This window comes from Canis lupus, chromosome 30 (genome assembly GCF_003254725.2).
Source record: "Canis lupus dingo isolate Sandy chromosome 30, ASM325472v2, whole genome shotgun sequence".
Classification (NCBI taxonomy): Eukaryota; Metazoa; Chordata; class Mammalia; order Carnivora; family Canidae; genus Canis; species Canis lupus.
Window position 1 is genome coordinate 28,395,008 of NC_064272.1, and position 26,919 is coordinate 28,421,926.

General features: G+C 51.1%; 3 protein-coding genes across 20 annotated transcripts in view; 2 read left to right on the top strand and 1 right to left on the bottom strand.

The window, feature by feature from the left end:
* Nucleotides 1-8,823, top strand: part of USP3 (ubiquitin specific peptidase 3) — a 111,011-nt gene extending 102,188 nt beyond the window's left edge. For all 7 annotated transcript variants that reach the window (XM_025472568.3, XM_025472569.3, XM_035708604.2 and 4 more), the window contains 4 exons: nt 1,668-1,786; nt 2,797-2,910; nt 3,050-3,117; nt 5,319-8,823. In XM_025472568.3, coding sequence (XP_025328353.1) covers nt 1,668-1,786; nt 2,797-2,910; nt 3,050-3,117; nt 5,319-5,484 — 467 coding nt within the window. In that variant the 3' untranslated portion in view covers nt 5,485-8,823. The remainder of the gene's footprint in view (nt 1-1,667; nt 1,787-2,796; nt 2,911-3,049; nt 3,118-5,318) is intronic.
* Nucleotides 8,824-11,648: 2,825 nt separating this feature from the next.
* Nucleotides 11,649-15,313, top strand: FBXL22 (F-box and leucine rich repeat protein 22). Its single transcript, XM_025472573.3, has 2 exons — nt 11,649-11,983; nt 14,810-15,313. The coding sequence occupies exons 1-2, from the start codon at nt 11,649-11,651 to the stop codon at nt 15,144-15,146; spliced, it is 672 nt and encodes a 223-aa protein (XP_025328358.1). The 3' UTR covers nt 15,147-15,313.
* A 4,181-nt stretch (nt 15,314-19,494) lies between these two features.
* The window catches only part of HERC1 (HECT and RLD domain containing E3 ubiquitin protein ligase family member 1), a 183,827-nt gene continuing 176,402 nt past the window's right edge, over nt 19,495-26,919 (bottom strand). For all 12 annotated transcript variants that reach the window (XM_049104117.1, XM_049104126.1, XM_049104128.1 and 9 more), the window contains exons 75-78: nt 26,542-26,794; nt 25,494-25,646; nt 22,721-23,026; nt 19,495-20,133 (exon numbers count right to left, since the gene is read on the bottom strand). In XM_049104117.1, the coding sequence (XP_048960074.1) occupies nt 19,948-20,133; nt 22,721-23,026; nt 25,494-25,646; nt 26,542-26,794 (898 nt within the window). In that variant the 3' untranslated portion in view covers nt 19,495-19,947. The remainder of the gene's footprint in view (nt 20,134-22,720; nt 23,027-25,493; nt 25,647-26,541; nt 26,795-26,919) is intronic.

The window sequence follows — 26,919 nt, forward strand, 5'->3', positions numbered from 1 at the left end:
ACAAATAGGTAGTTAACAGAGGTGAGGGATGGGAGGTGGGCAAAATGTGTAAAAGAGTCAAAAAGTAGAAACTTAGAGTTATAAATAAGTCATGGGGATATAGTAATATAGCATGGTGACTGTAGTTTATACTGTATTGTATACTGAAAAGTTGCTAAGAGAATAAATCAGAACTTCTCATTGCAGGAAACAAATTTTTTTACCTAGGTATGGTGATGGATATTTACCAGACTTATTGTGGTGATCATGTCATGATACAAATATTGAATCATTATGTTGTATGGCTGAAATTAATATATGCTAATTTTACCTCAAAAAAAAAAAAAAAACACCACCAACCCTGCATGGTCTGTTTTGCCCCACATTGGCCTGTGCCACCAGGCTCGTTCTTAAACTCTCACGGAAGCCAAGGGGGACTTACAACCTGAAAACTCAATTACAGAGACAGTGTTGCTTTTCCTTATATAGCTAAGTTTAGTCCTTGCTACCCAACTTTTCAAACTAAACATTTTATTGTTTAAAGGTGCATACATGGATATATATGGTCTATAAAGGCAAGCAAAAAGGGAGTTCAAAATTCAGGATAATGTTTATTTCTAGGAGGAAAGATAGGGTCTGTTTCTGGGAAGATACAGGCAACTCTTAACAGGGCTCTCACACCTGACCGCTTAGGTTGCTCACTGTACAACTCTAGGGGATACCATTCGCATAAAGTACGGCTCCTCAAGGACTGGAGACAATCTATTTCTTTATTGAGTGCTGGGTACATAGGCATTCATATTCTTCTCTAAAGGGAATAATATATTATTATTTCGCTACAGAACAATACATACTGATTGCAACAGGAGTTGGCAAATGTTTTCTGTAAAGGGCCAGATAGTAAATACTTAAGCCATTACTATTACACGTAAGGCCTACGTCCCAACTACTCGACTCTGCTGTTGTGTAAAAGGAGCCACAGATGATATATAAATGAGTGAGCATGTCTGTGTCCCAAGAAAACTTTATTCACAAAACCAGGTGGCTGGATTTGGCTTGGGGTACAGTTTACCAAATCCAAGATTACACAATAAAACCTTTTAAAAATTTTATCTCTGGTTTATTCAAGGGATTGAGTAGAGCCTAGAACAAAGGATTCACTAGAGGATTCACTAGAAGGTTGATAAGGTTGCCTCCTATAATCTCTGTGTTTATTTTTTAGTAAGTTATGACCGTGAAAATGTTTGATCTAAATCTTTTTTTTTTTTTAGCATCTTGGGGGCCTTGTCCTCTAGAATGTAAGATATTGAGAGAAATTGCTGCTCAAACCTTGATTTCATTAAAGAACCCATCCTTAGCCAAAGTATCCAGACTGATTCTTCATTAATAGCACCAAACCCAATGATAACCTCCTGTCATTAACTGATCATTACCAGATGTTAGACATGATGCTAGGCACTTGACACACATTATTTTCCTCACAGCAGTGCTTCAAAGTAGGTTTTTTTGGTTTTTTGGTCTCCATTTTGCAACCGAGAAAGGCTGACTTTTCCAAGGTCACAGAGTTAAATAACGCTGAGATTTGAGCCACAGTTGTCCAGCTCAAAGTGGACAGTCTGTTTTCTACAGCATACTGCCTCTATAGAAGGCATCCTGTTTTAATGCTGCCAAAATCAATTTGGTTTTAGATTGTCTTCGCAGTTTTACCGACTTAGAAGAACTTGATGAGACAGAGTTATATATGTGCCACAAATGCAAAAAGAAACAAAAGTCCACTAAAAAGTTTTGGATTCAGAAACTACCCAAGGTAAGCATTGAGTTTCAAGTAATGCAATTTTGAGGGAAAAATGTTTATGAAAAGAAATCGTTTTTATGACTTTAGCCTATAAGATCTGTTCTGTAGTGGTCTCTAGAATTGTCAGTGAAGGTAAATAAACCCTTTGAGAATGCAGAACTAATGTATCCTGATCACAGTTTCCAGTGTGCAGAGGGGTGGTTTCCCAGCACACCACCACTTAAGCAACCACCTGGGTGTCCTACAACCCAGGGCAACTCTGACACAACCTCCCCAGAGATGGCAGTCTGATTCTGGGTTCGGGTCTCAGTCCCACAGGCTGCCTCAGCTTCAGAAGTCGGACACGAGTCCAGCTTGCTACTTTGTGCTTCTGACCAACAAACTACAGAGATGTATGAGGAGATACACAGGGCCGAGCGGTGAACAGAGAAGCTTCTGTCCCTGTGGGGTTTGGGGCCTGGCACAGGCACTTTGAACTGTTCTGGTTTCCCATCTGGAAGCTCTCCAAACCCCTCCTTTTGGATTTTATGGAGGCTTCATTACATAGGCACGGCTGATTAACTCACTGGCTCTTGGCGGTTGTTCAACTTCTAGCCCCTTTCCCTTCTCTGGAGTTGTGTGGGGGGAAACAAAGGTCTAACCCTCTGATCACATGGTTGGGTCCCCTGGCAACCAGCCCCATCCTTAGGTGCAGTCAGAAAGTCACCTCATTAACATAACAAAGATACCTTTATGGCTATCACTTAGGAATTTCTAAGGGTTTAGTAGCTCTGTAAGGAAAGGGGATAAAGACCTACTTATTTGTAAATATTATATATAGTTTAATTTCAGTTCCTGAACATACCGTGTAATATTAATTTCACATGTGTATTATAAATCTCAATCATCACAATAAAGTATGTGGAAGAAGAAAAACTGTATTGAGACATTATTATAAATACGTTATTGAGACATTAGTACCAAGTAAATTTTATTGAAATGTAAATTGTTTATAATTTTTGTCTGATGTGCCTCTCATCCAGGTGCTATGCTTACATTTGAAACGGTTTCATTGGACTGCATATTTAAGAAACAAAGTTGATACCTATGTAGAATTTCCCCTGAGAGGCCTGGACATGAAATGCTACTTGCTAGAGGTAAGATCAGATACCTTTGTTAGATGGTGGAAAAATGGCTCTTCAGTAAAATCAAATCTTCACTTTGAGGTAGGAGATAGGGTGTCATTGACCACTGCTCCTAACTGAGTCCTGGGATGTCTTCTCCCTTGTTCCGTAGCCTGAGAACAGTGGCCCAGAGCACTGCCTGTACGACCTTGCTGCTGTGGTGGTGCACCATGGTTCCGGGTAAGTGTGTCATACATGTGTCAGTGGCTTCTCGTGGTTGGGAAGAGCACAGTGAAGACCAGCAGTCATGCACCACTCTTGATAATTCTCCCTTAACTCCCTCAAAAATGGATTCAGATACATTAAAGTGGGCGAAGTAGATAGAAGTTTCCTTCCATCTTGGTGTGAAAGAATATTCTTGAAAGGATGTTGTGAAGGAAGAAGGCACATCAAGGTAAAATGGAGAAAGCTTCATTTGAGCTCAGCATTCAGAACCTAAGCTATTTGTTCACAAAACCCTGAGTAGTCTTTACTCCAAAGTTGTTTATTTCCTTTGCCAGTTGACATTTAAAGTGGGGGGAAAATGGGAAATTATTTGGACCTTACTTCATGTCCTCTCTTTTAAAGATTCATTTTTTTTTGTTGAATCTTTTTATTTTTTATTTTTTTCTGAACAGTTGTATTAGTTTATACCTTCTGATTTCTTGAGAATGGCTATTTTACCTTCAGATGTGGAGAACCCCTGACCATGTTGAAAACCCTTTTCCCTCAGAACTTTATGACATTGCTCCTTTGACTTTATCATTCATAGTTATAAGGGCCAAGTCCACTACAAGTCTGACTCTCATTCCTTGGTAGGCAACTTTTTTCTTCATTGGAACGTTGTAGGATCCGCTCTTTGGATTTCAGAAATTACAGTAAATGTATTCCTGGCTTGGCAGTTGATAGAGATACTCTTCAGCTCATGGAAATAGTATTTGTTCTACTGCCTTCTCTACTCTTTCTTCTGGAACCCTTATATTTAATAACATACACAGCAGCCCCCATCCCATCTGTGCAGATACGTTCTAAGACCCCCAGTGGATGGCTAAAACCGCAGATAGGACCAAACCCTATATATATGTTCTGTTTTTTCTTATACATGAACAATTATAATTTAATATTAATTCATTATAATTGTGATAGTGTTAGCTTCTGTTGACCTTTTGATGAGGAGGATCATCTTCTGGACTGCAGCTGACTGTGGGTAACTAAACTGGAAAACGAAGCCGTGGATAAAGGTGGGGGTGGGGTGGGGAAATGGTGAATTTTCTGGTTCACACATTTAAACTATTGTTCAGTGGTTTCCATCTCTGTTTCTTAAGACTGCCATGACCTATTTTTCCAAATCACCAATTTGGATTTCATTTGTATCCAAACTGAAGATAAGCTCCTCTGTGAAATTTTTAATACTGTGGCAATCCCATTTTTCTGATAACTCTCTTTCATAACAGGAATGTTCTTGTTTTATGGTTGCAGTATCTTTTTGAAACCACTGGTATTAGAATTTTTTTTTAATTTATTTATTTATGATAGACACACAGAGAGAGATGAGAGAGAGGCAGAGACACAGGCAGAGGGAGAAGCAGGCTCCATGCACTGGGAGCCCGATGCAGGACTCGATCCCGGGTCTCCAGGATCGTGCCCTGGGCCAAAGGCAGGCGCCAAACCGCTGCGCCACCCAGGGATCCCAGGATTTTTAAAGCTCTTTGGTTTTTTACATTAAATTTGTTGGTGGTTAATTGCTTTACTTGTTCTTCCCAGCGCTTCTCTTTCATACTATCCACACCTGCCAAGGGTTGATGATTTGGGGCTGTTTACTCAGTCATAGTAAATGATGAGATTGATCATTATTGGTAAATGGTAAGGGTTCTTCTAGCAGTTACGGGGTGTTTGTTCTGAGGACTCTTTCCTGGTGGGCTCTGTGGGTGAGTCGTGCTGACAGAGAAGTTCTTGTGGGCCATAGAACAAGGAAGGTACTTCCCTGGAGGCAGGTTACTTTCTCAAGCTCAGGTTTTTTTCCAAGGCTGTGATGGAAACATGTTCCAGGTTTCCGTAGGCCTTGACCTCTACTTGTTCAGGTGAGAGTGCTTAGTTAGCCCATTGGTTTCTTCATTAACTCAGTGCCCTGTGAACACTGCTTTACGTGTTGTAGAAAATCTTTCAATTTCTGGTCATCCGATGACACTCTTTCCTATATTTCCAAGGTCAGTATATTTCTTGTCATTTCCATGGATTTTGAGGAACATGAATACATGAGCTCGATCAGCCATCTTAAACAAGCCTCTAGGGTGTATTCTTTATTATGGCACTTAGAACTTACCGTATACCTAACAAATTACATGATTGCACAGATCCTGTTATTTCTGTAGCCCTTTTCATTTTTTTACTTTCCCTTACAGGGTTGGTTCTGGACATTACACAGCATATGCAACTCACGAAGGTCGCTGGTTCCATTTCAATGACAGTACTGTGACACTGACTGATGAGGACACCGTCGTGAAAGCAAAGGCCTACATCCTTTTCTATGTGGAACGCCAGGCCAAAGCTGGATCAGATAAACTTTAATACCTCCTTCAAATCATTATTTGTCAACTATACCGGACAAACATTTCCAATTTTCCGTAAATACTTGATCCAAGATTTAATTTCATTATGCACTTTTCAATTTCCTATTTTGGGTTTAGTTTTATTTTGTCAATGGTAGTGACATATTGAACATGGGCACCAACTAATTTGTTTTTTTAGTTCTACCAGAAAACCTCAGCAGATACTTTGATTTGCTGCTTTAGTTGTAATAATTCAGTTTTTATATGTAGTTTCAAGAACTTAGTTCTGTTTGACTTTTTTATATTAATGTTTTCAGTTCTCACTTTGAGGCACATTTACATCAATGCTTTGTTACTCTCACATGCTGAAAGCAAGATGTGTTCCTGATAGTGAAGAGCAACATAACTGCCTGCTGCCTTTCACAGCTGTAACAGATCAGGTTGACTTAAATCCAGGATCATGTGTGCACGTAACTTGTGGCCCACAAGATTTCAGTGACTACTCAGTAATCGTTCTTTTTGATTGTAAAAGAGAACTGGGAGGGCATCCTTAAGTAGACCAGGTAATCGCTGCTCTTGGTATCTCAAGGCTGCTGTTTATCAGCACAAACTAAATAAATTGGTTGGTTCAGTTGGACCTGTCCTGCAAATTCAAGAATTACTCTTTTTGAGTTTGTTTGTTTGGGGGATATTTTTTGCTTGTGTGCGTGTTCGTGGAGATAGGAGTATAGAAAAGTCCAAATAAGACCAAACACATTTATGGTTTAAAAATCTCTGACTCCTCCCCATGGTCTAGATGGTGCCCAGTGAGAGAAAACCATAGCTTATTTACCTTTCAAACCAGCATCTAGTTCCCCCACTGGCTAGTGCGGGGAATAACTACATGCCCACTTTTGTCTTATTTCTTGCTTGGTCATCCGAGATGGAGATGCTGACCTCCAGAGTGGATTCTGACTTTCACCTACACTTCAGGTAACACTATGGGGTCTGCTTCTACAGAAGGAAATTGGAGTCTTTGCTACCTTTACAACACTCACCGGCCTATCCTGAGAGCAGAGCAAACTCTCATTCTCATTTTGAAGAGTTTGTATTCTTGAGCTTTTAAGAGTCTTTGTTTTATAATTGTTTTCAAGAAAAATAGGTACAAACACTATTAAGATTTAACTTAAATTGAAATTTGGAACCAGAATTCCATGTAAGGAAGGTAACTGTGAATTTGCAAAATTTCAGGCCAGTCTATTGATTTGGTGGGCAGGCAGTGGGTGGTGGCAGTACTTATTTATAGGGAGAACGCACTTCCAAGTAGGGCCGTGGCGTAGTACCGTGCACCATTTTCAGCGCATCTCTTGTTCTAGTCAGGTATTTTCTTCTCACTTCTCTACAAGTTGTGTGAGAGGCAGAATGTCATTCAGATTAAGCTGGCCAACCAGACTTTTTGGTAATCCTGTCTTTTCTATTAAAAGAAAAAAAAATTTAAAAGTATATTAATAGTCTGGCTGTCCTTGTGGGTCAGATATTTGAAGCTGCAGGAGCAGAGATGGCTCCATTTCCATTCTAATATTCATTAGATAAATTTCGTGTTTTCTTAGAGCAGAAATCAGCTGCTGAACACTTTAACATGACCAGGACCAAACTGCAGTTGCATCTAAACTTGTACCATCCAGTATGGCAGTCGCTAGTCACATGTGGTTATTAACATTCTAATTAAAATTAAGTTTAAAACTCAGTTCTTCAGTCACACTAGCTACATTTCAAGTGCTCAGCAGCCACCCGTGGCATAGGACCGCTTAGGGGTAGGGCAGCTCCATCAGCATGTAGAGTTCTCTTGGGACAGAGAGAAAAGCTTTGGTGTTTGGGCTTTACAACTTAGAGTCTAGAAGGAAATTAAGAGGGAAACATATTTACAATAGTTAATGCTAAATACATTAGGTTGAACCATATGAAATTCTGTTTAACCTTTTGATCTACAAAAGTGAAAGATTAGTTTGACCTAATCTATTACTACATTAACACCACATGCAGTTGAACTTGGAATGTGCACTTCTTTGATCTGCTCAGTATCTCCGGGAATCCAGCCTCTCTGACTTAGAAGGTAAACAGCTGTGACTTCTAACATTTGCACTTACTCCATCTCTCTGAATGGGCAGTCTGGAGGACTTCGGCAATATAATATAGCCTTGGACAGTGCTGATGTTGGTGGAGAAAAATGGTCTTTTGATACCAAAAGGAACTCGGCAACAGCCAGACTACTTTGTTGGGGAGAGTGGTCCTCAGACAGGCAGCACTGCTGGCTTAAGAGATGGACGCATCTCCCCTTTGAGTTTCTGGAGCGTTTTTATTGCTCGATTTTACTTAAGCTGAAATGTTTGAAAGACATTATGAAGGCTCTTGGGAAAAGTGATTGGATCCATTTGAATTGTGCATTTGAACACCAGTGATGTAAATGTGCCTATTTGTATTTAAAAAATTTAACTGTGTAGCCTTATCACACCTATTTTAAAAAGCTGATCTTTGTGTGCTCTTCAGGGCTTTCCCCTCATGCCATGTCGTCTCTGTGTGTGTGGCTTCTCGCATGGAGACCTTACGCGGAGGCAGTGCCTCACTCTGCCACATGGCTCCCTGGAACAAGGAAACTTCCTCAGAAGTCCTCCCACACACGTGGGTGATAGAAACAGTTTGTGGCAACACAAATCTCTCTCCATGGTGGAGAAACCTTTGCTTATCCACTGTATTCTACTCAGTGTCTAGTGATGACATATGTAATAGAATTAAACAAGTAAAGTGTACAGGCCCTGGTTAAGTGTTAAATGTGTATCTCACCTGGGGAACCTGCTCAGCAGCTTGGTTTCTGGGGTTGGGGACATATTTATTTCTTAAAAGCCAAACTGCTCTTTCATTGGTTTCGTGTACATACGTTTATTTAGACATACTTCATCCACCTTCATCCCCACTGTCCCTGAACTCCCTCACATACTCTGTTGCTGAAGTGGCCTCTTCAGTCGGGCCTGGAAAAGGCTCAGGAGCAGTCTGTTCCTGCCGCCAGGGCCCGGGTCCGGGTGGCCAGGGTGCAGCCTTGGGACTGTGCACGCGGGGGGGTTGTGCGGTAGAGCGATGTCCCCGCAGCCCTTCAGTGCTGTGACGGGTCTCTCGGGTGCGGACCCGACGGGCTCCAGCCCCCCTGCCCCCCACTGCTGGCTGTGGCTGACATGATCATTCCCATGGAAGCCTAGTCTGTATGATGCGAGAGGCTTAACTGCAAGTGACTGATGTCATTTACGTTGTAATCACATCCCTTTTCTGCTTCACCAACCTGAACTCTTCTATGGATGAAAGTATCATTAAAGTTCTGGTCTCTTTCCTCTTGACTATTATTTCTGAACTCCTTTCAGGGAAGTCAAGTAGGTGATGGTCTTGCTCAGGCGACAGGCCCGGTCAGTTCGCAGTACTGAGTTCTTCCAGAACCCTCACCCTCCAGGGCTGCGGGTGTACAGAGCCTGGGCTGAGGAAGCCTGTAGGGGCGGGTGGGGCAGGAAGGGGTGCCCTAGTGCTGTAGGGGGCCGCTGGGGGAGTGACCCGTGAGCAGAACCGAGGACAGCTCGCTGTATAAAATGAGATCCACTGCCTCCTTCGCCGCTAGCCCCCACCCGGAGGAACCCACTTTTGGGCTCTGAGCAAAGGCTACTGGTCATCCTCTAAAGGAAGACAGACAAGTAAGTGCCACTGTTAAAAATTAACATTACTGCTTTTCAGTAGTTCCCACATATGACCTTTCTGGCCCGGGCGGGACCTACAAACAAACAACCACGCTCTGTCCACACCCTTCACTGGTCTCTCTTCCTTGCCTGCTCCTACCAGTCTTCGGACACAGGCTACTCGTTTGGCCTCCAAGTCCCATGCAGCACGGCTCGACGACGCCACCCTGGCGGCGCAGACACTCCCTGCATTCCGGGTGCCCCCCCCCCCCCCGGCCCCGGGCGGCAGTGCGCAGGCCAGGCTCGGGGGGCAGCCCTGCCAGTCTGGCGGCTTCCACCAGGGGCTTCCACCGGGACTTCCCAGGGGCCGGCCTTACAAGAAGCTGAAAGAACGGCCTATTTCCAGAGGTCAGCACACTAGAAAGTCCTGGTTTGGAAAGGATTAGGGAGGAGAAGTGGGGAGAATCGGGCTTCCTGTGAAAGCCCGAGGTGCCGCGCGGACCTCCCGACGGTGTAGGCAGGAGCCGGAGGGCGCTGGCTGTCAGCCGTGGTGGGACCATTAGCGAGGGGTCTGCGGTATTAGCAGTAGCCAGTTACCCTGCCCTTAAGTGCTTCCTGCAGCTGTTTCTTGGCTTAGGCGGTTTTTGTTTTTGTTTTTTAAAGATTTTATTTATTCATGAAAGACACAGAGAGGCAGGACACAGGCAGAGGGAGAAGCAGGCTCCACGCAGGGAGCCCGACGTGGGACTGGATCCAGGTTCTCCAGGACCACGCCCTGGGCCGAAGGCGGCGCTAAACTGCTGAGCCACCCGGGGATCCCCCTGTTTAGGCGGTTTTTAAGAAAAGCCGCCCCTTCTTCCCCTTGGCAGTTGGGGTGACCAAGCTCACGGGGCCGCAGAGAGGGGTGTCTCAGATGGAGCTGGTGAGAATGGCTCCTGTTTCCTTAGCTGCGTTGTGCTTTTAGAGGCCAAGCTGCGCCAGGAACGACCAGGCCTTAGTTCTAGAAGAGGGTCCAACACAGCCGCTTGCTCTGCCTTACTTCACACAACTGGACAGTGTTCCCTTCCTTCCAACTCCAATCAGACGGGAGAACGAACAAACGTAACCACTTGGGGGTGTTCCCTCAGTGCCAGAGACCACACAGCCTTTCCCCTCCGCACCCCCAACGACAGGACGGGCGGCACGCAGAGCTCGTAGTTCACAGCCGCAGAGTTACAGGAGGCTCTGGGGTGGGCCTGGAGTGGAGCAGTATCACAGAACCGACGCTGAGGAAGCCGTGACTGCAGGAGACAGGACTCAGGGGGTGAGCCCTCCAGGCAGCCTGCCCAGCTCCGGCCGGCACTGCAGGCCCGCACAAAACAGTGGTGTGTGGCGGGCTTATAGGGCCCGCTGATCCTAAAACACTTCAGCCTAAAATTGTTTTGAGCAGGGACGCCCGGGTGGCTTAGTGGTTGAGTGCCTGCCTTTGGCTCAGGGCATGATCCCGGGTCTAGAGATCGAGTCCCGCATCGGGCTCCCCGCAAGGAGCCTAGCCTGCTTCTCCCTCTGCCTGTGTCTCTGCCTCTCTGTGTCTCTCATGAATAAATAAATCTTTAAAAAGAAAAAAAACCTAAAAAAAATCGTTTCGAGCAGTCTTGTACTAAGAGCTCCCTCACCCATCCTGACATTTGGGAAACACAAGCTCCAGCATGGCACGTAACTGGGAAAATGTTAAGATGTAAAGCCAAGGAAACTTAAGCCTAAAATGTTATGCGCGGACACCCAGAAGGGCCTCGGAGACGTAAGCTACTTACGACAGATCTTTGTGAAACAACTCAGGGTAGAAACAGAGCCAGCGGGGAGGCCGAGGAAATCCCTTTGCCTGGCAGAGGGCAGCAGGGTCCGAAGGTAGGTCAGCCCAGCCCTCAAACCATCAGCACCGCGCAGAGCACAGGGAAAGGGGCATCACCCATGGCTTCAGCCCAGCTCTGCACGTGCAGCTGTCACCCTTAGCTCTTCACAGACAACGACTCCCACAGGAGTGGAGCAGAGGCTCCGGTGATACACCAGAGAGTGAAGACAGATCCAATTTATAATCCGGGTCCCTCCCAGGGAGCGGAGACTGCAGGCCCAGACAGGTGCTCTGGCCAGCCACCTTCAATGGAAATGCCTCGGAAAAAGGCAAAAGCGCTCTCTGCTAAGCACCACTGTCAGCTAAAAGGAAAGAAATCCCTTTTAAGGAAGCTATTTAACTTCAATAGGCTGCTTTTCTGCCAGGATTTTCAATTCCTCTGAACATAAGCCGAGCCACAGACTGCTGCACGTATGTCTGGATCCTGGCTAACCACCCCCCGCCCCCCCGGCCCCGTTCTCCGAGCTTCAGCACCAGTTGTTAGCCAAAAATAAACACCATTCCTCAACCATATATGTCCACCAGCCCAGAGCTGGGGAGGAGGCGGCGGCAGGTCAGGTCCCCAGGCTCCAGCCACAGGCAGCGTGGCTGCTACACACCATGCACATCACCCAGCTCAACCGGGAGTGCCTGCTGCACCTCTTCTCCTTCCTGGACAAGGACAGCAGGAAGAACCTGGCCCGGACCTGCCCCCAGCTCCAGGACGTGTTCGAGGACCCCACACTCTGGCCCCTGCTGCACTTTCGTTCCCTCATAGAACTCAAGAAGGACAACTTCCTCCTGAGCCCGGCCCTCAAGAACCTCTCCATCTGCTGGTACTCCAGCCGCGTGCAGGTGTGCAGCATTGAGGACTGGCTCAAGAGCGCCTTCCAGAGGAGCATCTGCAGCCGCCATGAGAGCCTAGTCAATGATTTCCTCTCCCAGGTGTGCGACAGGTAGGCCACCTCCTGAGCAGCACGGGCTCTGCACGGTCCGGCTCCTAGAGCTCTAGGAGGCTTCTGGGGGGTGGGGTGGGGGCAGGGAAGAGCTAATTACAGACCAAGACGGCTCCATGTTGGGAGCCTCAGACTAGGCCCAAGACAGTCGGTCTAGGCCCACCCCCGGCACAGACCCAGAGAAGTCCACAGTGGTGCTGGGGGTGCGCGTGGGGGCTGCCCCTCAGCCTCACAGGCCCTGGAGCTGCTTCTGGGGCAAACAGGAAGACTGGCCTCCGGCTGTCGCTGTCCTTCCTGGCAGCCATTAAGAGCTCAGGGGGTCCGGCTGGGCCTGGATTTTCAAGGTCAGGCCCTGGGGAAAGGTCCTGGATTCAGCAGTCAGCTTCCCCTCTACTCTTCTCCTAGCAAACAAACTCCATAGGCGCGGGGAACCCAGCTCAGGAAGGAGTTAGGGTGCTCTGGGTTAGCTGAACCAAGCCAGACTCCAGGAGGAGGGGTGGTGATACTGAAGAATGGCTTCCTCATTAGAATATTACTAACCTCACCGTACCCTTAAGGGAGGGTTTTAGCCTAATTTTTGAAATGAGCAAATCAAAGCTCAAGGAGGTCATGTGATTTGCCCACAGTCTAGGATTGCCGGATTTTAGAAAATAAAAATTCAAGACACTCACTTAAATTTGAATTTTGAATAGATGAAATAATTTTTTTGGTCTAAGTATGTCCCAAATGCATCCTGTACATGACTGGTCAACTCTACCACGGGCAGAGGCTAAGCCACAGGCGACCCTCCATAGTCCCAGCCTCCTGCCTAAGGCAGCCCACGCTCAGCACAGACTTCCGCTGCCAGCCTCTCGCTGAGCCCAGGTTGACCAGTCCTGTCCTGCCTTTGAGGAAAAGCACCTCTCAGTGCTTTCAAACTAGGCTCAGCCAGTTTGCTGCCGCCCAGGTTTAATAGCTGCCGTTTGCTGGCAGCGTGACAGGAGTGGAAGGAAACAGAGTGGTGGCCCCGCCTTGCCTTTTTTTTTTTTTTTTAAGGCAGTCAGAAGAAAACAAGATGGACTGGGTTGGGCCATGCTGGGACGAGGCCACTTCGATGGGCTTAGCAAGGCCCAGAAATCAAGTGGAGTGATTTGTATGGGAGGGGCAAGCCTGCTCCGAAGTTGTCGCATCCTTGCTGCTAGAGAACTTAATTTCCCAAACCAGCAAGGTGTGGAGCGGTCCTCTCATGTCACCCTCTGGGTGCAGCAAAGGGCTTGGTGGTGAGGTTCTATGCTGAGTCCCCCAGTTCTCCTCTCCAACCATGGGACCCTGGATCTGATAGTTAAACTCTTAACCTCATTTCTTCACCTGTAAAATGGGATAAATCACCTATGTCACAGGCTAATAACAGATTAAATGACCCGGTGGCACTGGCCCACAATACATACTGACAATATCCCTTGAATTGGGTTCTTCCAGCAATCAGCTCTGGGCAGGGACAGATGGGAGACAGCAAAGGATGGCAGGGAAGGAGCTGCTGCCCTCTCTGGTGTGTCTTTACATCAGGATTATTCTAAAGGTTCTTAGAGCAAAAGGGACCACTCAACACCTTTGGGGTTTAAACACCGTATGGTCATAACCACCCTAGAGCTAACAATCTCCCCCACTTGACAAAAGAGGACTAGCCCAGTTCAGGCATTTGTCCTGCGTCAGAGAGCAGAGTCACAGGCAAGTTACCGGAGCCCCCGAGGCCAGTTTCCTGATTCGCAAAACAGGGTGCGGAGGGTTTGAGGTGAAGATGGAAGAAGCCACGTGAACTTGGGGAGATGGGGCGGGCTCAGCGTGTGCAACTAACTGTGTTAGTTCCTCACCCCTTTGCCCAGGCTCGTGAGGTCGAGGTGGTGGGGCAGCTGATGTGCAAAGGGACAGCCCAGTCTAGACCCAGCTCCCTCTGGCCACAGGCCCTCGACCGCAAGCCCTCGGTCTGGGTGCCCCTGGAGAAGCGGGTTACAGGTGCCTACAGGAGGCCCCGTGCAGGCGCTCTCCCCACCACAAGCCCCTGCTGGGCCCTATCCCCTCCCTGCCCACACGCCCAGGGGGGATTCGCGAGGTCACACCCGCCGCAAAGCAGCCAGATCTACCTTTGCTTGAGAGCTTCTTCCGCAGCGGGTGCTAGGAAGGTGGGGCAAAGCGGCCTCCGGCTTCCCGCGCGGGCGGCCCTGCCTGCGCCCACCTCAGACCCGGTCCTGGCCACGCGGCTTCCCGACCTCCGGGCTCGCATCCCAGGGGCGCGCCTAACTGTGCCGGTCGGCCGGGCAGAAAGGGCTCTAGCGCGCGGCCCGGCCCCCAGCTCACGGGCTGGACCCTGCCTGTCCTTAGGCCGCCCCACGGGAACCCCCACACGAACCCCCACGGGAACCCCCACGGGAACCCCGAGCCCCGCTGCCCGCAGTGGTCGCCACGCGTCTCTTCCCCCACCCCTACCCCCACCCCCACGCCACAAGCCCGAGAAAAGCAAAGAACGCGGCGGCGTCCTCGCGGCCCACGGCGGGCCCAGGGCGGCCCAGGAGGCGGAGCGCGCAGACTCGGGGCGGGGGGAAGGAGAGGCGGGGAGCAGGCGACAGGGCACGGGGACCCCGGCAGCTCCGGGCCGCGCCACCGCACGCTCGGTCCGCAAAGCCGCTGAGCCCGTGTCCCCGGTCCCTCGCCCAGTGGGCGCAGTCGCGCCGCGCGCACGGGCTGTCAGGCGGCCGCCGGCGGGGCCGCGGGGGGGGGCGGGGCGGGGCGGGGCGGACGCCAGCGGCCCGCCGGCGGCCCCGACCCGGCGTCACCACCGTCTCTCCGCAGGTGCCCCAACTTGGCTTCCGTCACGCTTTCGGGCTGCGGCCACGTCACCGACGACTGCCTGGCGCGCCTGCTGCGCTGCTGCCCGCGCCTGCGCGCGCTGCGCCTGGAGAACTGCGCGCGCGTCACTAACCGCACGCTGGCGGCCGTGGCGGCGCACGGGCGCGCGCTGCAGACGCTGCACGTGGACTTCTGCCGCAACGTGAGCGCGGCCGGCCTGCGCCGCCTGCGTGCCGCGTGCCCGCGCCTGGCGCTGCGGGCCGAGCACAGCGCGGCCATGATCCCCGACCAGCTCCCGGGCGTGCCCGCCACGGCGCTCCGCAAGCTGCTGCCGCGCTAGGCCCGCCGCGCCGGGGCGCGAGAGCCAGCCGAGGGCCGCGGGGAAGGGGCGACCTGGGTGCCGGCCCCGGCCCCGGCCCCGGCCCCTCCACCTCCCAGACTGTCGCCACGCCTCTGAACCTCCGTTTTCCTGTCTGCGAAATGGCGACACTAATGCCTACCTCACGTTTTGGTTTTGCGCACGGGACTGCGGGATGAGGTAGCCGGGTGCCGGGAGAGCACTCGACCAGCTCTCGCTAAGCACCAGCACCTGTCCCGACGCCCTTCTGCCCCGGGGACGGCGCCCGCCGCCCGCCGCCCGCCGCGGGGGCCGAGCGCCCCACCGGGGGGCGGGGCCGTCGGGAGGGCGCGGGGGCGGGGCTGCCCGGGGGCGGGGCTGCCCGGGGGCGGGGCTGCCCGGGGGCGGGGCTGCCCGGGGGCGGGGCTGCCCGGGGGCGGGGCTGCCCGGGGGCGGGGCTGCCCGGGGGCGGGGCGAGCCGCCGCCCGGTGCCCCGCGGTGACCGCTCGCTCCCGCGGCCTCCGGAGTGTTCGCCGGCCCAGGGATTCTTACGTAAACCTCACGGTTACGCTCTTCGACCGTTCTCCCGTCACGGAGGCAGAAGAGATCCTTTGAAAAAGCCCGAGTGAAGATTTGAAGCCCAAGCAGCAGCCCCGTCAAGCCCCTTGGTGGGGAGACCGCGAGGCGCGATCGGTCCTGCCTGCCGGAGCGGCCTTCCGTGGGCGCGCGCCCGGACGTCCCTTTCAGGCCTGGTCGCTGACGCGCCGCCGGAGCGCAGGGCTCGGGCCCGGCGGCCGCTGGTCCCAGGGACACGGCGAGCACCCGAGCGAGGACGGCGGGGAGCCCCGGGCCCTCGCTCGCCTCGGGCCAGGTGGTCTTTCCCCGGGAAAGGGCGTCGCGACCCTGTACTCCCCGGATGAGCAGGGAAAAGGAGGAGCCCGGTGTCACGGAGCCTCCCCTCCGGCAAGGGGCCGGCGGATGCCCGGCAGGAAGAGGGGCTGCGGCGGGGCCGGGCGCACCGGGCGGGGGCGAGGCGGCGGCGAGGCGGCGGCTGCTGGGGGAGGAGGGGCGGGAGGAACCTCGGGTGAGGGAGCGCCCCCGCGTGGCTGGTGACGGAGGGGCGAGCCGTGCGGCGGAGCGGCGGGAAGGCTGGGAACCGGGGACGCGGGCGCCTGTCCGGCTGCTCAGCGCCCGCGCGGGGGCGTCCGGGTGAAGGCCGGGGGAGCAAGGGCGGAGGTGGGGCGCGGCGCTCGGCCCCGTGTGCGGAGGGCCAGCCCCGGCCGCCTGCGGCGTCGTTGGGAGAAAGCCCCGCTTCCGGGGGTCGCATGTTTGCTGTAACCCCGGGGCTTTGCTTTCCTTGGTTCGGACCGGCCCGAGTTCCCCGCGGCGCGCCGGCCCCAGGTGAGGTGTGCCTCGGGGCCCCGGGCTCCGGGCCTGCAGGGGCCCCGCCGGTGGGACTGTTCCCCGCGGCCGCGGCGAGCTCAGCCCGCAGGGTAAGCCCAGGCGCCCGGCCCTGCCCCGCGAGAGCCCTTTCGAAGCCCTGAGCCGAGGGCGGGCTGATGCGGCCGCGGCCTCCTCGCCACCGCCTAGCGCGTGCCGTTGCCTTCGCGGGCGGAGCGGGCCCTCCGGACCGGGCAGGTCATGCCCTCTCGGACCCTTCGTTTCTGAGACGGGACCGGTGCCCTCCCTGGGACACTCGGTGAGGTGATGTCTGAGTGCGCAGGGCCTGGAAGGCCGCGGTAGGGAAAGGCGGGCGTCCTCACATCCGTGGGCCGAGGTCCCGGGACGGAGCAAGCTGGGTGCGTCCGGGGGTGATCCAGGAGCGCCCGGTGGAGGACTCGGAGCCGAGCCTGAGGACCGGGCCCAGCTCCCACAGGGCCAGCGGGGAGATGGAGCCGGTGTTCCAAGCCGCGTGGAAACGGCCGGAGGTCACCTGCGTCCTCACAGCCTCTGTCAGAACAGACTACAAACCTGCCCTGGCGCCCGGATGCTCCTGTCCCTCTGTTGTGGCCGAGGCAGCCAATGGCCACCTAGAGGGACAGCCAGGGAGGGTGCAGAGCCTCCGCCGGGCAGGACGGGGCTCCCCCTGGAAGGCTGGTGCCAGCGGTCCTCAGGGAGTGTCTACCGGTGGAGGCGAGCCTTACAGGGACACACTGGCCCTTCCGCACAGGCTGGACGTCAGAGGGGGACGCAGCTCTCTCGGGTCCACTGTCGTCGGCGGGCATGCGGACCGGAAACCAGGGCTCTGGCTGGACACATCTCTGATCCAGACTGTTCCCTCTCCTGACTTCAGGTTCAAGGTCTGTAGAGGGCAAGATCACCTGACCTCTTAGCTCTAGGATTTCTCCACTCTAAGATTCTGTGCCTGGGACTTGCTTTTTGCTAAAAACTTAAGTTCACGAGATACAGATTTCATCTGACGGGCAGTGCTGGGCAAAGGCCCCGAAGCTGGGAGGCCCAGAACACAGCTGTGCTCGGCAGGGCCCCGGGGAGATCTTACGTTGTAAAGGCCGGGGTCCAGGGGTCCAAGTTCTCTGGGGGCTATTTATGGATCATAAAAACTACAAATATTTAACTGAATGATCCAGCAAACAAAAAACCTGCCCAAGTCTCCACAGAGGGGCTGACAACGAACCAGGGAAGATGAACTACCTGTGCCAGGCCCTTTCAGCCCCTCAGACCAGAGACTCACACCGCCCTCAGTCTCCCAGGGCTCCTAAAAGAGAATGAAAAAAAAACAGGACAGCTTTCCAGTAAGAAATGGCATCTGTTATAAAATCAAGGTGCCTGTGTTGATTTTCATTGCATGTCAGACCTCCCAAGAAGCCATCATTGAGGCCTGACAGGTGGGGCCTGGAGCCATAAGCACCAACCTGCTGGGGCACCTCTGTCCCTCAGTCCAAAGCCAAATGTGGCAGCAGAGGCCAGAGCCTCTCAAAGGTTGAGGTGTTACTCTTGTGTTACTCTTATTTAAAATAATTTCTGAGACTGCGGGTTGTATTCTTCAGCTCAACACACCCTCAGCCCAGCCCAGGAAGAGGGAAGAGCCAACTTGTTACCAGGAACCAGTCCAGAGGCTCTAGAGGAGCCCTCTCGGCACTGTCCAGGGTCTCAGCAGCACACCGAGGCCTCTCTCCTCCCAGTTCCCTCCTGGCCCAGAGGCCTGGGCGGTGTGCCCTCCCACCCAGAGGCCACGGCTCCTCACCGCTCCTCCTGACTGAGCTGTTATGTCAAGTATGAAAAGTTCATCTTTGTCCAGAGCCCCTGTGGCCCCCCAGAAGCTGTAGTTCCTCCAAGACCCAATCCCTACATAAACCTCTTTTCAATAAAACAAAGCCTTTTTCCATTAAAGTATAGTAATACTTATTGCATTCTTACTGGGAAAGATCTATGTACCACAAAACGGTATCCTCCTTCCCACTTCTCTTTGAAAAGTTGTTTTCTATCTTCCTTGTGAAAAACAACTGCCTGCAAAGCTCTCCACCTGGCACCTCACTTGAGCAGGCTGTCAGCCTGAGCCACCCGTGAGGTACACTGGGAGCAGCCTGTGGCATGAACTCGCTGTAGATGAAGACAAACCACCCAAAGGCCTTGCCCTCTTCATCTTCCCACCCCCAGCAGCCAGAGCCATCACAGCTGCTCTCAAGACGGCCTTTCCTCCCAGAACCACACACACACTGTCACACCTGAACCAATGTGCACATTGCCCAGGGCCCTCAAGGGCTAGGTTCAGGCACTAAGAGCGTAGCCCCTTCCCCAGCCCCTTGAACAACTCCTCCCCATCCACCATTGGAGGATAAGAAAGCTGCTCACTGGCTCTCATATTAATTTGCACATTCACCTACTCACTGTCGTGGTCACTCGTTCGTACTTGCTGAGCGCCTACTAAATGGCTGGAGATCGGGTCTGTACGCTGGCACCCTCCCAGCAGAGACACACTGCCATACAGCGCCCTGCTCTTCAAGCCCGCGTGGCCTCCTCCCAGGCAGTGCTAGGTTCCTGCTACTCTGCTTAGCTTCCTCCTTGCCTGGTAGAGCTGCACCCCATACTAGGTACCCTGGGGCTACTCAGGAAAGGCTCTTATTAGCATGAGACACTCAAACCAGCTTTAGAGGAGGAGGAAGGGGTTGCTGAGAGGATGGGCCAAGGGTGATTCGGGGCCTTGGGGTGAGGGAACAAACAGGACACCAGGATGGCAAAAGAGATGAAAGTAGGGGCTTCCCACCCCCAGAAGCTGCTCTGTCGTCTCTGAGCAAAGCTCACTGTCGCGTGAAGGAGTTTCCGAGGGGTCAAGGTGCCGTCAGAGTGACACTAGCCTGAAAGCTCCACTGGAGGCAACAAAAGCCCACACTCTGGTTCCTGAATCGGCTTTATTTCTCTGCATAAGGAACCCTGCACAGGCAATTCAAATTAAAACAAAATAAATATATGAATATTCATGTAAAACTGTCCTTTCTAATGAACAATTATACACAATGTACAATTTCATGTTCACTGGGTGGGTTTACAAAAATGTACCATTCCCAACTAAAAATGCACCAAAATGGTTCCATGCAAACTTATCAAAAGTGACCAAAAATGTGGAGGGAAAAACCTGACTGAGAGCACTTTGTCTTTTTTTTTTGTACAATCACAGAAAAATAAAAACATCTAATTTCTTTGTTACATTTAGAGTAACTAAATGTGGCCACTGTTTATAATGTTGGTTTATGTTCCTAAACATCTATGTAGTTACCATAAAAGTGTGTCCACATGAACTTGGAAGTGAGCATTACTGAGAAAGTGGGGGCGGTGGCCCCCGCGGTCAGTAGTCAGTGTCCGAGCCCTCGGCGTTGTCCACATTCCTCGAGAGCATGTAGTTGTCCATGTCGATCGAGCGGCAGTTGTTGATGGCGTAGCGCAGGCGCTCAGCCATGACCAGCTGGCTAGAGTAGGGGGGCAGCCGAAGCTGGAAGAAGCAGGTCTGTGAGGTAGGCAGACTGTCGTAAGGCTGTGGAGAGAGAGACCCAGAGTGGTGACTGCAGCACTGGGGTGGCACCCGTGACACCACCCCCCACCCCAAAATCAGGAAAGCACTTCTCCCCGCCTTCAAGACATGAGTGCAGAGCTGACTGCAGAAAAGGACACACCGGGCCATGGTAGAAGGAACATGGGCTCTGGTGTCCCATGGCCATGAGGCTTCTGGCGAACATGCTCCCTTCCTCTCCTCACTGCCCCCGTGGCCCCGTGTGTGAAGTGGGAGCCAGCCCTGACTGGCAGGACTCTGTGAGAGAACCCGCTCTGCAACGTGCCCACCACGAGGGGCTGTGCAACAGAGCTCGCTCCCTTTCACCAGGAGGGTGCAGACCCGGAGCCGCTGAATGGATGCCCCGGAAGCTGGTGAAACAGAAGAACACCTGCTCTCCCCACTGCCCCTCCCCGTCCCTCCTAGCAGGCACTATGTCTGACACACTGCTCACACGAGGAAGGAGCAGAGAATTAAATCCTAGTCCATCCATTAAACTGACAGCGATGCAGTCATGAAAAATGATGATTGTGATGATAGCAGAAAAACCGAAAAGTGCTAGGGACAGACTGAGCTGAACCCAGTGCACGAGAGCGCGAGAGCTCGAGGCCAATCGGGCATGCACAGAGGTGGAAGGGGCTGCTACTGGAGCGGGCCCGGCGGGGGACACATGCTCCCTGGAACCTCCCTGCAAATAGTGATCTTCCAAACTCTGTAATGATGGTAACGATAGGACGTTTTTATGAGATTTTAAAACAGTTTCTGGAAAGGGATTGTCCTTTCTTTCTTGCTCAACTCCTTGACACTGGCACTCCACCTCCTCCTTGGAGCCCTACACCTGGTGAGTGCATTGCAGAGAGGCGGGAGACAGAGGGCCTGCCAGCCTAACTGGGCCAGAGCCAGTGAGGACACAAAGCTCAAATGCAGAAAAACCACAATCAGCCAAGACACCAAAGGGTAATGTCAACAGGTACGTCTGATTCGGGAGGTGGAGCAAAGGACTAAAAGTCACAGAGGAGGGACCCAAGGGGTCAGTTCTCTGAGGCTGAAAAGCTTCAGGCAGGGGATTAGTGGTGGATTAACTCCCGGGATGGCAGGGGTAGCCTGGGACAGAGAGAAGGCAAGGTTTTTTTTCCAGAGCTGAATAGAAGCAAACCGTTTCCTCCACCCATCTCTCTCTGAAGCAACAAAACAGATTTACAACTTATAGTTTCTGGCAAGTCATGTAGAAAATTTATGGAAAGGCTCTTTTCATTGCCCTTCCTGTGCGTGGCCTCTCCGGCAGCCTAACCCAGGAGTGGAGCCCAGGCGGGCAGCTTCAGGGGGCGGTGGGGGAGGGATGGCTCTGCTACAGCAACCTCCAGGAATAGTTACTGGAAAAACACCAGAAAGGCAGACACTGAAACTGGCAGGAAGGGCCCTTGTGTGAAGAGGCCCTACTTTCCTTACTGTTTCCGGAATAAACATGATGGACCCTGCCCCAAGGACTGCCTGGCTCTTGAGGGGCTGGAGAGGGAAAGAGAGAGAACACAGACTTCTAACTTAATCCTGGGCTCAAGGGATGCACCGAGTGTCCAGGAGGTGGACAGAAGGAGATCTAAGTCGGCCCTCAGGAATGGTCAAGGGCAGCAGGAACGCATCCAACAGGGTTTCCTGGAGATGACATTGGTGTTGGGACTAAAGGATGAATAAGTGCTTGCCAGGCTAGGAAGGAAGGGGTGTGAGGGAGAACTTACTAAAGCAGAGGGAACAGCCTACACAAAAGCACAGAAGTTCGGTAACAGCGTGGTGTGTCAGGAAAAAAAGGCAAGCGGTCTATTCTTGCCAGAACACAGAGGTGTTAAGAGGTGCTATCGGAAAGCTGGGGCAGAGGCCCGACTGTGGAGGTATTTAAGGCCACTAAGGCAGTTGGCATTTATCCTGGAGTCAAGGTAGGGGGCCCCCTAGCGGTCTGAGGGCGAAGAGCAACATGGTCAGATGGGTGCGGGAGAAAGGGAACCGGGGCAGCAGCGTGCATCTCAGGTTCTAAGGCCTTTTATCCCAAAGCCATCTGTCAAAATGGCAGCTGGGCTGGGTCTCTACAGCCAGGCTTTTCATCAGGCCGCAGAAAAGCTGCACTGCCTGCTCCGAGACACACTGCACGATACTGCTCCCTGGGCCTTCTCGTCCCTTCTGGAGCATGTTCATATCTCTGTGAAAGCAAATAAACAAGACCACAAATAAACAAGACCACATCTGAGCGCACAAGTCACACAATGAAAAGGTGCAGGAAGTAAGAGGCAGGGCAGCATGAGGAGCCGTCTGCCAAGCTTGGCTTTCACTCAGGAAGGCACTGGACGGTTTATTGAAGGTTGCTGGTTGTAGTGTGCTTTCTACGTCCATTTAGGGCTTTTTTTTTCACTCAAAAAATGAACAGTCTTTTCTGCCTGATTTTTTTAAAATCTGGAAATTCCAAACATTAAGCCTGAACTGGTAGGCCTATTCGGAGGTCACAGTTTGGTTTTCCCAACATGCAAGCAGCCAAAGCAGCAGCGGGGCAGACGTTACACGGAAGGAAGAATAGTTTACTTACCCTATCAACCTTCATGATCTGAAATCTCTGAGAAATGTCAGCAGTGTTGGCTGGCAGTCGAGATCTTCCAGACACAAACCTCATGAAAAGCACACGCTCCTCATTGGAGAACTCCTCCAGCGTGTGCCAGAACCACTGCACCAGCTGGTGCTGCTCATCCACCTCCCGGTACCGCACCACTTTCTTTAAGACTTCCACAGAGATCTCGGGCATCCCGCACACCATCTGCTCCAGCTGCTTTGCTGTGAGGAGGGACAGTAGCGGCACAGGCACGATCCAGGACATCCCCTCTCGGACTGCAGCCACCTGCTCCCAGGAGAGGTTGTTCATTAACTGTGTGTGTGGACTGCTCCCAGCTGCTCATCTGTTCCCCAGACCCTCTACTTGTCCCCCAGAACTCTAGGCGTACATGGCCCACTACCCCTGCCACTGACCCTTTGTTCATGCTTCTCCCTGCCTGTGGGACCTGTACACTCCTTCTGGTCCCAGGTCAAGTCAATTTAGGAACCTGCCTTCTGCCCTCACAAAACTCAGCCTGCCGGGGCCCCCGCCAGTGCCAACCCCACTCACTCATTTTCCTAACCACATGTGGCTGAGCACCATTACACTGGGCTACGTGGGCTGTTTGATCTCTTCTATCAGGGTAAGAAGCCCCGAGAGGGGGTGTTTAGCTTCTACTGTTTTTGTCATTCATATTTTTCTTTTGAAAATAGTTATACTCCTTTTTGTAAAACTTATTTGTGCTCATAGTAAAAAAAAAAAAAAAAAGTACAAAGAAGATACTAGCAAGACCTCCTAGGAAGGCAGTAGGAAGGACAGAGAATTGAATCAGGAGACTTGGGGTCTGAATCTCAGCTTCACCTCTTCTTTCAATCTTCTCATCTGAGAAATGAGGCAAATAATTGCTGCTCATGTGACTATGATGAGAATTTCCAACGCAAGTCTGCGTGACCTATTGCTTCTTTTCTCCTAGCATGGTGTTGAGAACAGGTCAGCTGGGGAATGCTGAGGGGAAGGTGCCAGAGGCTGTCAACAGTCTATTTAAAAAACACCCCAAGGTTGCACAGCAGTGCGTACCCTACACATAGACTCATCGCTGTTCAAGATCTGTTCATAAATACTTCTCCTTCCCCCTTGGCCAACTCAGAATTGTCAATGATAAAAAGCAAAAGGCAAATACCTGAGGATGCAAGCAGGAGCCACACCATGGGGAAAGCCCTGGGTTGGACTGGTACAAGGGTGTCGTGACCGGGGCTAAGGAACAGGACTGACAGGGAGGGCAGTCTGTACTGGTATTAAAGGGAAGAGCCCCACCAAAATTTGCTCAAATATAAGCTGTCATGTCAGATAGGAAACAAACCAAAAACTCTCTGGAAAAAAGAGAGGCAGAGGTATGGGGCTGGCTGCTTGGCAGAGAACAAATGTGGACAGTGATGGGAAGAATGCTGGGCTATATGAGACGAGGAAGATGGCCTGATTGCTGGGAAAGGAGCAAAGCCGTGGTGGAGCGCAGCTGGCAGAGAGCAGTCAATCTGACCCTCAGATCAAAGGCCAACATGAAGGCCCCCACAACTAAGCCTGGTTTGGGAACCTCTGATTTGCCTTGGGCATATCACTTCATTCCTCTGGACTCAGTGTTTTCATCTGCAAAATGGTGATAGTAATCTATCTCACAGAGTCCCCATAGGAAAACTGCACATGAGGCTGCCTGGCCCCACTCCTAGCATGCAGGAGGTGATCAATATATTTTTAGTTATTCACCCTGAGGATTAAAATTCTGAAGAACTGGAGATAAACTCTAAGCCATGGTTGTGTAAACAGCATTGCTCACAGGACCTGGCCTCACTAAGGGATAAGTTTTCTGACTGGACTTGGTCCAAAGCAAGAGTAAAAGAAGGAACCAGGAGGGAAGGGTGTAGAACATAGACACTTCAAGTTATTACACAGCCTTCGAGCCTCAGTCTAGCTCTCAAGAAGACCCCAACACATTCTGCAAATAAAAGTATTACTAAAGTGGCTATGTAGTACTATATAACCAAAAACCCATTTTGGGACAAAATGTTCATTTCTATGGTCACGCTTCACACTCTCATCATTTATTATTAAATACTTACCACACGTCAGCACAGAACAAGGATATTTAGGAGATACATAGACTCACACACACACTATATATAATGCATTCCTCACTCAAAGTCTTACAAACTAATTGAAGAAATTAGATCCAAACTCTGTGGCCTACTCCTCAGACCACAACACAGAAGTACTGCAGTATCCTGAGAAATTTTTAAGTAACGAAACAGATTTCTACAGGCTATGGACCTGGAGGTAAGCTGGTCTGTGAAGGAGATGCATGTGCAGCTGGGGCTTGAAGGGCCGCAGCAGGAGGGGAAGAAGGCACTCATGTGGGATTATAAGACCAATGTTTAGGGGTTTGTTTCCATGGGTGCTGACCAACCCAACTGGAGTGGGGACACTGGATTGGGGACATTAAGAGATAAAGACAAACAAGACTGAGATGAGTGAGAAGGCAGGGTCTACAGGCCTGGGTGAGAGCTTGGCCTCAACCCAACCAGTGACCAATTTACAGGTGTCTAAGACTTTGAGCCCAGGAAACCCAGAGGTAAGGCCTGAAAGTCTCCGAGCAGGGGCTGAAATACAGATACAAATTAACTGACACATATGTTTCACACACCAAAACTCAGTAGTAACCAGTTAGCTCTAGCTTGAGGACAACTGCAAATATTTACATGAGCGTCCCGTTTCAGCTCACCTGTCGGTCCATCTCATGAAGTCGGTATTCAATGGCCCTCTCCACATACTCCTTCCTGTTGGAAAATGTCAGTGGGATACTATTTCCACCAGGGATAATGGGAACCATTTTGCCATCAGCACTCTGGCCAATAAAAGAATCAAGAGGAATCATCTAAGAAGAGAAAACAATATTTTTTTTTACTAAAAAAAAAAAAAAGTATATTACACACAAATATAGCAAAACAGTGACAACATTAAGAATTTTAGGGATGATGAGGCGCCTGGGTGGTGCTGTGAATTAAGCATCAGACTCTTGGTTTTGGCTCAGGTCCTGATCTCAGAGCCCTAGGATCAGGCCCTGGATTGGGCTCCACACTCAGGGCAGACTCTGCTTGGGATTATTATCTCTCTCCCTCTGCCCCTCTTACTCATGCTTGTGCACGCTCTCTCCCTCTGTCTCTCCCTTATAAATAAATAAATCTTAAAAAATAAAAAGAATTTTAAGGATAAAAACAAGGAATCAAGATAGCTAATCACGCTACTTGATCAGAAGGGAACATCTGACTCCTCTGGCTGCAGTTAAAAATTTCTTTGTCGGGGCAGCCCGGGTGGCTCAGCAGTTTAGCACTGTCTTCAGCCCAGGGCGTGATCCTGGAGACCCGGGATCGAGTCCACATCGGGCTCCTTGAATGGAGCCTGCTTCTCCCTCTGCCTGTATCTGTGCCTCTCTCTCTCTCTCTCTCTCTCATAAATAAATTAAATCTTTAAAAAAAAAATTTCTTTGTCTTCAAACCAGGCTTGATGATCCCTGGTTACCTCACACCTCCCTCTCCAACTGGGTTCCCTTGTTTGTACATTCTAGCAGAGAGCAGATTGAAGAGGAAGGAGCAGAAGCTGGGTGCTGCTGCCAACTCTACCCATGAGCAGCTATTTAAATCTCTAGGGCTGAGCTGCTAGGCAGCAATGTGACATGCTATAAGTCAATGAGACAGTAAGTGGAAGACCGTATCTGAGTTTTAGACAGAAAATTCTAGTCAATAACAGAACATGGACTGGCCATGATTTACCTCATGGAAACTTTCCTCAGTAATCCCACTGTCTTCAATGTGAAGAATGCTGTTGAGGGTCTGCACGTACAGCAGATCCACCTCCTCCAGGTCTTCCAAGGTGAGTGGGACACAGCATAGCTGCTTCCACACCAGAGGGGCCAAGTGGAGGTCCAGAGGCTTCTTTGTGCGAATGGCAACCCCCATTAAAATTCCCAAGAACTTAAACTGCATTAAGTGTTCATCAAGGCAGGCAGAGGGATTAAAAAGGAACCTGCAAAATTAAAGGAATTATTTAAAATAAAACCATCCTCATTTCTATTAGAAGTTATCAAACAGCTATGACATTAGTCCAGACCTCTGCTGATCAATACTGTACTCATTTGCCATATGTGGCTA

Bases quoted from the DNA above. Each gene is read 5' to 3' on its own strand.
- FBXL22 (XM_025472573.3), top strand. From the start codon at position 11,649: ATGCACATCACCCAGCTCAACCGGGAGTGCCTGCTGCACCTCTTCTCC. The intron at 11,984-14,809 runs GTAGGCCACCTC...GTCTCTCCGCAG, and splicing joins CTCTCCCAGGTGTGCGACAG to GTGCCCCAACTTGGCTTCCG.